The 13,879-nt window shown below is 25.9% G+C and overlaps 1 protein-coding gene across 1 annotated transcript; it reads right to left on the bottom strand.

Moving 5' to 3' along the window:
* Window positions 1-10,252: 10,252 nt before the first annotated feature.
* On the bottom strand, window positions 10,253-13,547 carry LOC127281168 (uncharacterized). The gene is made up of 2 exons (XM_051304735.1): window positions 13,386-13,547; window positions 10,253-13,046 (listed from the first exon to the last, which is right to left on the bottom strand). The coding sequence occupies exon 2, from the start codon at window positions 13,020-13,022 to the stop codon at window positions 10,770-10,772; it is 2,253 nt and encodes a 750-aa protein (XP_051160692.1). The 5' UTR covers window positions 13,023-13,046; window positions 13,386-13,547; the 3' UTR covers window positions 10,253-10,769.
* Between the last annotated feature and the right edge of the window lie 332 nt (window positions 13,548-13,879).

The raw sequence follows: 13,879 nt of genomic DNA, 5'->3' as shown, positions 1-13,879 counted from the left end.
CCATTTCAATTTTTTCGAAAGCTTCTGTTGGGGTATCGGTAATCGACATCGGTTGACGCGTTTTTACTCTAACGAATTTATTTAATTTACATGTTTCGCAATTTTTTACGAAAATTCTAATGGATTCACGCATATTTGGCCAATAGAAATTTTCTCTAATTCGTTCGAGGGTTTTGGTAGCACCTTTATGGCCGCCTGAAGTTGATGAATGATTTTCGCGTATTATTTCCGAAATATCGCTTTCATTCGGTATTTCAACTTCACCATAGCAAATTGTGATACTATAATTATCCTGACCAAATATCTTTTTTATTTCAGATTCAATACTCGGCCATGACAATTGATTTAGACCGTTTCCAACTCGGGATACACTGACAGAATCAATATCCAACTGATCCATAGCAACCTTCAAAGCATTTAAGGTGGAAATTACGTCAATATAAGTTGGTTTAGAGTCAAAAGTTGGTTTAATTATCATATTGAAAACGCAATGATCTTCATATTTAAACACTATAACATTGCCAACTTCAATATTTTCATTGTCTTCGTTAAGTAAGTCGTCAATTTTCATTCTATTTTCAGTGAGTACTTGTTTGTTTGTTTCGGTAGTGAATTTTCTGTCGGCAGGTATAAAAATTGCTAAATTGTCTTCTCTCATAAACAAATAATCTTTAGAATTTTTTATGCAAGAAAAGTTTTGGTTAGGGTGACTGTCGTCTTGTGAAGTGTTATTTGTGTCAATTGTATTGCAAATTTTTGTTCTGTCGCGATTTACTTTATTTTTTGTAATTTGAAATGAATTTTGTTTATTTTTAACGTTTAAGACATATTGAAGATTTTCTGTCCGTTTTGCTTTGAAATTATTTCCAAATTCAAGATCACTATTTTCTTCATCAGAAATGTTAAAAATTTTATCGCAATTTTTATTGATTTTATAGAGAATTTCACCACTACACGGATTTTTCGCCTCTTGCTCAAATCCAGCATGGTTGAAATTTGCGCATGAACCAATCGGTTCTATATCAATTTCGTGGCTGCAGTCCACCTTACGATCTCGCAGATCATCATTCTCATCGTAAGTAATTAACTTGTTTATGTTAATTAGGTTATCCTCGATAACCTCCATGCTTGTGGTCTGGAAATTCTCGTCAGAAATGGTTTCACGAATTATTTGTGATTCGTTATCACCGCCATCCCAGTGAATGTTCAGAAAAACTGCCTCTATTCGGTCATCACTTTCATATTCGTCCAAGGAATTTTGAGGATGAACAGGTGTACAATTCACCTTGTTCTGAGGATTAGGATCAATTTCTAGTGGATCAACATCGTCATTTAAGGTTATGTCATTAGTGATACCTTGCAGAATTTCGTCACTCATGTCACAGGGATTCCGCGACAACGCATCAGCACCAGTATTTTTAGTACCTTTAATGTACTCTATTCCGTGATCGTATTCACTCAAACGATGTCGCCATCGGAGTAACCTTGAATTTGGGTTTTTCATGTTGTGCAACCATATTAGAGGTTTGTGATCAGTTTGGAGTTTGAATCTTCTCCCGAAAAGATAAGGTCGAAAAGATTCAACAGAAAAGAGAATTCCTAAAAGTTCCTTTTCTATTGTTGAATAATTTATTTCAGCATCAATGAGTGTTCTCGAGGTATACGCTACAGGAAGGATTTTTCCATCGAAATTTTGACTAAGTACTCCGCCAATTCCATAATGAGAAGCATCAGTTGTCACTATGAAATCTTTTGTAAAATCAGGGTACTGCAGCAGAGGTTGAGTGCAAAGAGTATTTTTCAATTTATTAAAAGCTTCATCCTGTGCTTCAGTCCACCTGAACTTTACATCTTTTTTGAGAAGATAAGATAAAGGTTTAGCAATGGTCGAAAAATCCTTTATGAATTTTCGATAATATCCAGCAAGTCCCAGAAATTGCTTAATATTTCTTTGAGTTTTAGGACGAGGAAATTTTTTAACAGCTTCAACCTTTTTAGGGTCTGGTTTAACACCATCTTGGGTAATAACATGACCAAGGTAAGTAACCTCCTTTCGTAAAAATAAACATTTTTCAGGTTGTAAGGTGAGCTTAGCCTTGTCAAGTTTCTCGAGGAGATTTGTAAATTTACGAGTGTGTTCTTGAAGAGTTTTGGCATAGATGACAATGTCATCCATGTAGACAAAGAGTTCGATGTTCTGTAGCCCTGTCAGTGCCCTGTCAACGAGTCTCTGAAAGGTGGAAGGGGCGTTCTTTAACCCAAAGGGCATTCTATTGAAATGAAAATGTCCAAAAGGGGTAGAAAAAGCCGTCTTCGCTTTAGAATCTGGATGCATTTTTATTTGATGAAATCCCATTGCAAGATCAAGTGTGGAAAAATATTGTGCCCCTCCTAGTTGGTCAAGGATTGATGTAATGTGAGGTAAAGGATAGGAATCTTTTACAGTTATGTCATTGAGACGGCGAAAGTCAATTACCATTCGCCATCTCTTTTTTCCGTCGGGACCTGGTTTTTTCGGAACAATCCAGACAGGTGAATTATACGGTGAGTCAGAATCTTCAATGCATTCATTTTTCTTTAATTCTTTTGTTTGTATATTAATTTCATTATTTAATGTTTCAGCCGGTCTGTATTGTTTTTGAAAAATTGGAGTGTCATCCGTCGTTTGGATACTGTGGGTAACTAGGTCAGTGGCTTCTAGAACATCTCCCTCAACATAAAAGCGATGTGAAAATTTACTTATGGGTGCCAAAAGACTATTTTTCTCTTCTTCGTTTAATCCTGAGAAATTAAAGAGTTTCATCAATTTCTTTAATCTCTCAGGTGATTTTTTTGATATTTTTTTGAGTAACTTTTTCTTTGGAACAACAATTTCTACCTCTTCAAGTTTAACAGGTGGCAATGAAATTTCTATATCGTGCAAGGTTGTATTAATCGCAAAAACTTTTGCATAACCATTTTTTGCGGTAACTAAACTGTCACCTATGATTACGCCTTTGCCGACATCTATTCTTTCTAATAACCCTACTGAAATAGTATTTGATTTATCGAGAGGTAAAGAGACAAGTTTTCTAGTTCTTGCAGGTATAGTTATCTTGCAAGGGGCTGAAATTTCTGTTGGTGGAAGTTGCAATGTTAGACCTTCATTATCGAATTTAATGGAAGCGGAATTTTCTCGAAGAAATTCTGCACCTAAAATTCCGCATGTTTTTAATGGAAAATTGTCAGGTACAACATGAAAGTTGCTTTTTCTATTGAAAATATTGAGAGTGATACTACCGATAGTTTTTAATGTACCTTTTCCAATACCGGTAAGAAAATATGTATCTTTTTTGTTAATACCTTTTTTATTCCACACTCTAGAATATTTAATCAAGTTTAGTTCACTACCAGTATCAATTAGAAGTTTAGCATTAAAATTGAAAATAGTTTTATCTGAGACTTCTACAACAGGTTTTGAAGAATCACCTTCATTATTGTTGACAGAGAGCACAATTTTTTTAATTGATTCTACATTTGGCTGCTCTGAGCAGTGCTCGCGCAAAGAGCAGGGTTGGAGTTTAAATTTTCAGATTTTGAAATCGTGCAGATGGATCTTGATTCTAAACTTTTTAATATTCTTACAAAGCAATTGTCAGTAATGTGGCCTTTTTGTTTACAAAAATCGCATTCAGGTTTGGAATTATTATTTTTTGATGAGTTTCCATTACCATGTGAATTTTGTCCCCCTTTGTTATTATTATTTCCCCATTTTTTAAATTTTTTATTCTTTTTCCCTTTATTATTATTATTTCCGTTACCATTTTTTTTGTTATCATTTTTATTACCATTATCAGATTGATTATTATCGGAAGATTCTGGTTTCGCGCGGTTTGGGCAATTTCGCGAAATATGTCCATTTTTCCCGCAAGTAAAACAACTTCTGTCTTTACGATTTTTATCAATATTGTTAACCGTTTTTGATTTTTTTGCTTCGCTTTTAGAATTATCTACTTCGTTTAAAGGAGCGCTACGTTTACGTACATTGGAAACATATTTTTCTTGTTCCAATGCAATTGTTATTGATTCTTGAAGATTATTTGGAAGACGTAGGTTAACGCGAAATTCAATATTAGGAAGAAGTCCTTGGGTAAAATATTTTGTTACTAGTTTGTCATTTTCTGATAATTGTGATTGTACATATGGGTTAGAATTATCTTTTCGCGAAAGCTGCGATAGCTTAAAAAATAATTTACGTGTTTTTGCCGCGTAGTCGATTACCGATTCGTTTTCACCTTGTTGCAAACTGGTGATTTCACCTAAAATCGTTCCATAATCATCTAAAAAGGAAAATGATTTTTCTAGTTCTAGTAGTAATTCTTCAAGTGTATCAACTTGAGAGTGTAAGATAAAATCTGCGGCCTTGCCTTTAATTTTCTTTAATACGTATTTTAAAAGAAAAGGTTGCATTTGAGAACTTGTATTTTTTATTAAATATGAACATTCTTGAATAAATTTTTGAACTGGAATGTTTTCACCATCAAATTCTGGTATCAGTTCAACAAAATTTTTCAAGGATGAAATATTATTAGTAAGGATATGACCTGAACTTTCTGAATTTACTTCCTCAAAGGATGGAGGGTGTAATTTTGACGTTGATGATTCCGATGGATTTACATTTTTTTTGTTTTGTAAATGTTGACCTACTATATCAGCTATTTGGAGTAGGTCATTGGGATTAATGCGATTCATTAATCCTTGAGATTGTTGATAATCGTATGTATTTAGACGGTTTTCATGATTTACAATATCATTGTATTCTAAATCAGCACTCATTCCATCGTTCAAATATTCTTCCTCCATATCTTCCATATGGGGATGAAGATTATTTCCTTGTTGACTTTCAGACATTTTTAATTTATCAAAATAAAGCAAAAATTTTCAAAATTATTCAAAATAATTAATTATTTCAATTAATTTATTCAAAACATTCTCAATTTCAATGTTAGAACAATATTTAAATTTAATTTTAAATGAAATAAATCAATCATCAAGGAAAAAATCTTTCACAATTTAAAACTCATTCATATAGCTAATATATAAACTAACCTTTTGTAGATGATATATTTCACTACACTGAATTTAAATAAAATTTATATAAAATATTCGGAAATGACTCTTTATTCCTCTATGAGGATTCACTCCCGCACGACACAACTCTATTAGCAGGTGAACAGCAGGTTACAGCATTCAGGAACACAGGATCTCAGGAACTTATACTGCTCGCCAGGAAATCAGGAACATTTATTTATTCAGGAACTTATACTGAAGAAAATAATATTTCTTTATACACTTCAAATTAATTCTTCACTTTGATTTTCAAAAAAAAATTGTTTATACACTCAGGAACTCAAAAAAATAATATTTTCTTTTCCACTTTTAGTTTATTATTCACTTTGAATAAAAAGTTTTTATTCAAATAACATTAATAATTTTATACATAAGTGTTTATTTCATGTTTTGAATAATAAATATTCAAGTATTCAAATAATTCAATAATTCAATATTCAAATAATTGAATTGAATTAATAATTTTATGTTATAAAACTTTTACTTTGAATTTTTTGTTTTCAAATAATGTTTGTAGTTTTACGTTATAAAACTGTCATTTATTCAAATTCCCGCACTAAAGGCCGGTAACGAGCCCCCAATTTATGTTACGAGCCGAGTTACCTTTTATTACGCAACTCTAAAAATGTAATATGATTGGCTGGATTCTCTTTAGTTAAATCCTTTAAGAAGGAAGCGGGAAGGTTTAAATGAAAGATTATTAAATTCCGATACAACGGAAGGGAAACCCGTTCAAAGGAAGAATAATTATTAGTTCTTCCTTCGAAGGTAAAACCCTGTAATTTATTAATATGATAAAATACAAAGCTGACTAAGGAGTTTAGAAAACAACCTTTCAAGCCAGAGTCAAGATTAGAACTAACTTAGAGAGTTTTTGGTCCAGCGGAGTCGCTCTCCGCTTTTGGTCCATTTTGAGTTTGTGCGCATGCTTCACTATGGAGCGTATTCGCTACTCCTATACGTGTATCACTTCACTAACACTTATCACATCGTTCCTTAGTGTTACTTATATGTTCACACATACATAAGAGAGATTATACACAATCTCTCCCATCATACAACATACTATTTATTAAAATATAATAAACATTAATCATCACAACATTATATGGTTAATCCATAATTATATTATTATAATATAATTATAACAATATTAATTATGATATAATTATAATAATATTAAATTATAATATTCTGATAATCAATTATTAATTAATTAACAATATTAATAACGCTTAAATACAAATGTGTAAATATACTGAAACATGTACATAAATAATTATTTAATTATTTATTATTAAATAAAGCATTTCTTATACAAAGCATTTCCGTTGTAAACTTTCGTTCATTGTTTAGCCCGTACGCGACTTTTCTATTGAAGGTAATAAAAGTCCGTGTCTGGTCAACATGTGTTTAGTGTCCCTTTTTTTTATAGAAAGGATCACATTTTTTCAAGTGGTTTTTATGACGTTCTAGGTTTACATTTAAAATTTGAAAATGAGAGAAAATATGAGAATATATTTTCTCTTATTTTCTTGGACTGATTTACGACATTTCTCTTTTAGTATTTTGTGTTGCTAAAAGAAATACGATATTGGAATAAACTTAATAGTTGACGGAAATACTTTAGAATTAGTCATGCTATTTTCTTTTATGTGAAAGACTCTATTATATTTATCGTGAGAAAATATTAAGTGTTTTAAGATGTTTTATAATTAATCCTCAATTAAATTATTTAAATCTTAATTAATCACATCGATGTATCGCTCATTCGATACATCGAAATGATTCGAGCGAGGATTATAGTCGCTCGTTACAAACTAGCTCCTGTAGCGCCATCTTGTTTTTTAAAACTGAAAATGGAGTTTGCCCTTCTATTCAAAATTTTACTATTCAATGCTTATCAGTTTTCGATTTCCAAACAAACCGTCTTTTTTATTTTTTTAATTAGAAATTAGTTAGAAAAAAAGGAAAATAGAAAGAATTTATAATTTAATAATAAATAATAATGTATATAATATATTAATATTATAGAAAGAAGAAATTTTTAAAAAGTTGGAAAAAGATAAGGAACGGAGAAATTATTATTACTTATTTCTTCACCTTTTTTCTTGATGATAAAAACTAATACATATTTATTAATTAAAATAAAAAAAAAAAAACATCAATTAATATATAAAAATGGAGAGCTGTTTTTATAGTAAAAATTTGTATTTATTAGTTTCAAAAAAATATATTTGTGACGCACTTTGAAGAAAGGAGACATTACAGGTAATTTTTACGAGTTTTTCCTTTATTAAAAACAAAGTGTCTAAACGTCCGGCTAGACGGACATCAGAAAACGTCTAAACGTCCGTCTATATCCACCCGACTTTGTCCGCAAAATACTTTCGGGCATTTATTTATTTATTTATTATTATTATTATTATTATTCTGTCCTTCTGTCCTAACTTGAAGTTGGCCTTTTCTGATTTCACCTGTTTTTTTGAATAGTAATCTTAGAACGTGTCAAATTTTGACAATTTTTTTTCTCATTTTTGCCAAAGTTGTATAATTGTGTTTCCAAATTTCGGAATAAGTTTCTTTAAAATTCCAAATTCGAAAATTCAATTTACGAAGCTGAAGTACACAACGTTTACCAACGAAATTTTTTTTAAAGTTGTTTATTCATTCAAAAATTGTATACAAATACAAAAAATTTATGATGAGAAAAAAGATGCGCGAGGAAATTTCGTACAAGATAGTAATTTGAAAAAAATTAATTTTTAAAAATTAATTTTTAAGGTACCAGGGGCCAACGAATACCTATTAAATATTAATTATAAAAACAAAGGCCTCGAATCAACTTAAAGACACAAAAAGTCGTTTTAGTCGATTTATATTCCAAAAAAAGTGGATTTGTTTTTTATTTTAACAAAAATATTTTACAGATTTTTAAATAAAAATTGTTTTTTTTTTTTTAATAATAATCCTTTTCGAAGGGTTAAAGTTGAAATTTTTAGAAATAATTAAATTTCAAAAGATATTGTTAAATTTTCAAACAATTATTAAATTTTACAGAACTAAAAATAATTTATCAAACAATTTTTGGAAAACATTTTTTAAATTTAATTGAATTTTCAAAGATTTAAAATTGAGATTTTTGAAATTAATTGAAACTTTAAGTGATTTTTAATTAAAATTTTAGATGATTTCACTAAAAATTTATTAGAAAATGCGGACAAAATACAATAATTTGAAAATCATTTTTAATTGAAAAATGGTTTCAGATAGTTGAAATTTCAAAGAATATTATTAAAATAGTTAAAAATAATTGAATTTCCTTAGAGTTATAATTGAAATTATTAAATTTCAAAAAAAAAAATTTCAATTGAAAATTTTAGAAATAATTAAATTTTAGATGCTTTTAAATTCAAATTATTGAAAATTCAATTAATTTTAAATTCAAATTTTTGAGAATAATAAAATTTTATTTGATTTTAAATTTGGAAAATAATTGAATTTCAATTGAAATTTTGTATAATAATTGAATTTTATTTGATTTTAAATTGAAAATTTGGAAATAATTGAATTTTCAATTGAAATTTGTATAATAATTGAATTTTAATTAATTTTGAATTAAAATTTTGGGAAATAATTGAATTTTAATTGATTTTGAATTGAAATTTTTGAAAATAATTTAATTTTATTTGATTTGAAATTGAAAATTTGGAAAATAATTGAATTTTAAAAAATTTTGAAAATAATTAAATTTTATGTTTAATTTTGTATTGAAATTTTTAAAAATAATTGAATTTTAATTGATTTTAAATTGAAAACTTGGTAAATAATTAAAATATAAATTGACAATTTTTGATAATTATTGGATATTTAATTGATTTTGAATTAAAATTTCGGGTAATAATTGAATTTTAGTTTATTTTGAATTGAAATTTTAAAAAAATAATTGAATTTTATTTGATTTGAAATTGAAAATTTGGAAAATAATTGAATTTTAATTGAAATTTTGTATAATAATTGAATTTTATTTGATTTTTAATTGAAAATTTGGAAATAATTGAATTTCAATTGAAATTTGTATAATAATTGAATTTTAATTAATTTTGAATTAAAATTTTGGGATATAATTGAATTTTAATTGAAATTTTGTATAATAATTGAATTCTATTTGATTTTAAATTGAAAATTTGGAAATAATTGAATTTCAATTGAAATTTGTATAGTAATTGAATTTTAATTAATTTTGAACTAAAATTTTGGGAAACAATTGAATTTTAATTAATTTTGAATTGAAATTTTTGAAAATAATTTAATTTTATTTGATTTGAAATTGAAAATTTGGAAAATAATTGAATTTTAAAAAATTTTGAAAATAATTAAATTTTATGTTTAATTTTGTATTGAAAATTTTAAAAATAATTGAATTTTAATTGATTTTAAATTGAAAACTTGGTAAATAATTAAAATATAAATTGAAAATTTTTGATAATTATTGGATTTTTAATTGATTTTGAATTAAAATTTCGGGTAATAATTGAATTTTAGTTTATTTTGAATTCAAATTTTTAAAAAATAATTTAATTGTCATAGAGTTATAATTGAAATTATTAAATTTCAAAAAAAAAAAATTTCGATGGAAAATTTTAGAAATAATTAAATTTTAGATGCTTTTAAATTCAAATTATTAAAAATTCAATTAATTTTGAATTCAAATTTTTGAGAATAATGAAATTTAATTTTGATTTTAAATTTAGAAAATAATTGAATTTCAGTTTATTTTGAATTGAAAATTTTGGGAAATAGTTGAATTTTACTTGAAATTTTAAGTAATAATTTAATTTAAGTTCATTTTTGATTGAAAATTTGGATAATTAATTTTGAATAGAAATTTTAGAAAATAATTGAATTTTATTTCATTTTAAATAGAAAACTTGGTAAATAATTAAATTTTAAATTGAAAATTTTTAATAATTATTGGATTTTTAATTGATTTTGAATTAAAATTTTGGGTAATAATTGAATTTTAGTTTATTTTGAATTGAAATTTTCAAAAAAATAATTCAATTTTATTGTGATATTTTTTTTAAAATTATAAACAATTGTTAAATTTCATAAAAATTTTAATTGAAAAAATAATTTTGATATAATTGAATTTGTGATGTATTTAATTAAAATTATTAAAAATAATTAATTTAGTGAAGAATCATTTTAGTTAAAAATTTGTTAAATAATTGAATTGAAGAAGATCTGAAGAAGATCTACATTTTATACTAAAAAAAATGTATTTTATTTACATTTTTTTCAAATGTAAAAAAAATATGTCGCATTTTATTAAAATAAGTCGATAAAAGTCGTATTTTTGAAAAAAGTCGGAAAAAGTTGTATAATCCGAGGCCTGTAAATATATAATTTTCATTATCATCATTTAATATGTAATAATATTCTTATAAATTAAATTATTATTGATAATATTAATCTTTAATTTCTTTATAACAAACAATTAAATACTCAATTAGGCGCGCTTGCGCGCTTTTAATTTTGCTAGTATAAGTTATAAAATGTTTATAAATTTCTTTTTTTTTGTTATAAAATTTTCTTCGTGATGATAAAATATCAAAATTCAGTCCTTTAATAATATATATTTAAATATTCGTGAATAATTATTCGCTAAATCCTGGAACATCGTGAAAATCAACATAATAAGCACCAATTGAATTTTTTGGATAATAACAATATTTTTGTGCAATTGGCGTATTTTTCTTTGTATCCATTAATGTTGCAATAACACTTTCGCCATGTGTGACATTTTCAAATTTAATTGCCATTAATTGATCATTTTTAAATGTACACTTTAAACTCGAACCATCTTGTGTCCATTCAATTTCACAATAAATTTGCGACACCATATCGCTGGCAATATCAAAATATTGCGCTGGTGTTAATGCATTTTTATCATTAACTGATGGTAATATTTGATGTTTATCATAATGATTTGCCGCGGCATATGAATTACCAAATGTATTTAATACACGTTGATTAACACTATCGCATTGATTTTTTAAATTAACAAATGATTCTTTAATTTGTTGAAAATTATTATCGCGCATTTCATTAATTATTTGTGTTTTATAAAAATCTTTTGCCTTCACACCATGTGGTCGTGTGGGATTTGAATTTGTTTTAATGCGATTTGATATTTCTTTTTGTACTTGTCTCGCTGCATATTCAGATGATGCACAATATTCAGTGATATTTTTCACTTTCATTTCATTGGAAAATTCTTTACCCAATTTCACATAATCATGATCATTATTTAATGAATGTTTTGTAACTTGATGAAGACGATCAATTTCATGTGGTTTAATATTTTGAAATATATTTTCACCATTTATTTGTATTGATTCAAAATTTTCACCATAAACATTTGTTATATTATCTTTAAATTGACAACGTTCTCTATCTAATGTTAATGAATAATTTCGTCTTGTATTTTCTGTTTTTAAACGAAATTCATCAATTGTTATTTGATTTTGATTTAATTTTTGCAATTCTTGTAAAATTTGTAAACGTTCTTGTTGGGGTATTTGTATAAATGCACGTTGATGTATTGTTAATTCGCCATTTATTTTTAATTGTCCATCGCTTGTTAAATTGAATTGTTGAAAAAATTGTTCAATATTGTCAATTGTTTTTAATTCACGTATATAACGTCGATCACCTTCTTGTTGATCAACATTTCCAATATCAACATTTTCCCAATGTGCCTCGCGTAAAGTATCAAATATTTCCTGTTGTTCTGGTGTTAATGGCTCTTTAAGTTTAGCTAATTCCATTTTTTGTGCTTTCTTAATAACATTACTTGCAGTTTGAAAATTCATTGCCGAATGAAAGAAGAAAAATGTTGTTGTTATTAAATTTAAAATATCTTCATTTGTCACATTATCTTTTATTGCAACATCATAAATTAAATTAACAAAACCAATTGCATTTAAACTAAGCGATGCAACTGATATTGTTGTATATGTACTTGTTAATAATAGAGAACATTTATGTCCCAATTGGGCATTTTGAATTAATTTTGGTGCAATTAATTCCTGTGCACCCATTGAAATAAATGATAATGATGATGATGCTATTGTTATCCAACAGCCACGTGCTTCTTTATCAGTGAAACTAATTGATAATTCATGTTCTTTACGATCTTGAAGTGTTGATATTGCACGTCCTGCACCATAAATTCCACTTGCTACACCAAATGAACCACTTGTTGATAATACCGCAATACCAACTGGCATTGTCAATGGAAATAATGATAATCCCATTCCAGCAATCATTCCAACTGTACTTCCAATACCAACAACTTTTGCTGTATCATCAGCTGTTGCTTTTAATAAACCACGTTCTGATTGATTAGAAAATAGAATATCACATTTTTCATCAATTAATTTATAAATTCCATTAACTGGTATAACAATAAATGATAAATCCCATGTATTTGTTTCTAAATATGCTTGAAAATTATTATAAACCCGTGATAAATGATCGATAAATGTTGATTTTAAATCATTATCTTCATTTGAACGTATACGAAAAATGGGAAATATAAATTCCGATTTATTTTGAAATAATATTGAAACATATATTATTCCTAAATGTACAGAATTTGAATAACATGATTTATCAATACATTTTTCTTTTATTAAATTTATTAATTCATTTTGTTCATTCGTTAATTTTTCCATATTTCCAAATAATGAAATTTTTATTTTATCATAAAGATATTTTTGTTTTTCACTTGTTTTAATTTCAAATCTATCCCATGTTGCGGATGCAAGTGGACCACTTGCCAAATTTGTTTGAAATTCTAATGCTCTAGCTTTCCATTCATATTGATTTATAAATATATCAGACATTTTTTTAAAAATTTTTCTCCTTTTCTGCAAAAAGAAAAAAAAAAATATATAAAAGCATAACAATAGTATTAAATAGAGAAAAAGAAATAATTTTACAATTTATTTAATTTATTATATTTTTCCGTTTTTTGCATAAATATTATTTTATATAATATTTTTCAAAATTTCCAGAGAAAATAATAAGAAATTTAGAAAATATTTTTAAAATTTTAAAATTTTATTTCAATTTGTAAATGGAATTTTTTTTTGTATTAAATTTCTTTCAAATTGTAAAATTTTTGTTCTCTTATTAAAAAATTTGTTTAATATTTTGCGATATGAAAATAAATAAATTTAGAATTTCAAAAAAACAAAGATACTCACTTATTAAAATTGCTAAATGTTGAAAATGATTTTCCAATAATGAAATTTTTTGTGATTTTATATATGAAACGCAATAAGTTATATCTTATCAATATACATTTCGAAGAATCATAATTTTCTAAAAAATATATAGGTATATAAATGCATAATTGTATATATAAAGATGGATCATTGATTTTCTGCGCAAACGCAAAGATCAAGGTCAATAAATTTTAAGATTAAATTAACAAAATTTTCTGAAAATATTTTTTTTTTATCTCATTTGAAATATTATATTTATTAAAAAATTTAAAATATTTTTGGAATAAATAATTCATTCCAAAAATTTTCTACTTACAATATTTCAAAAAATGTCTAATAAATAAAAATTTATTAAAATATTTCAAAAAATATCTAATAAATAAAAATTTATTAAAATATTTCAAAAAATATCTAATAAATAATTATTATTAAAAAATTTTCCATTTAAAATATTTCGAAAATTTTCAAATAAA

The sequence above is a fragment of the Leptopilina boulardi genome, unplaced genomic scaffold (genome assembly GCF_019393585.1).
Source record: "Leptopilina boulardi isolate dan_hultmark-lab unplaced genomic scaffold, ZJU_Lbou_2.1 LbouV2_266, whole genome shotgun sequence".
Classification (NCBI taxonomy): domain Eukaryota; kingdom Metazoa; phylum Arthropoda; class Insecta; order Hymenoptera; family Figitidae; genus Leptopilina; species Leptopilina boulardi.
This window is presented reverse-complemented; position numbering and strand designations above follow the sequence as displayed.

What these genes read in the sequence shown, in the direction of transcription:
- LOC127281168 (XM_051304735.1), bottom strand. Translation starts at nt 13,022, where the DNA reads ATGTCTGATATATTTATAAATCAATATGAATGGAAAGCTAGAGCATTA.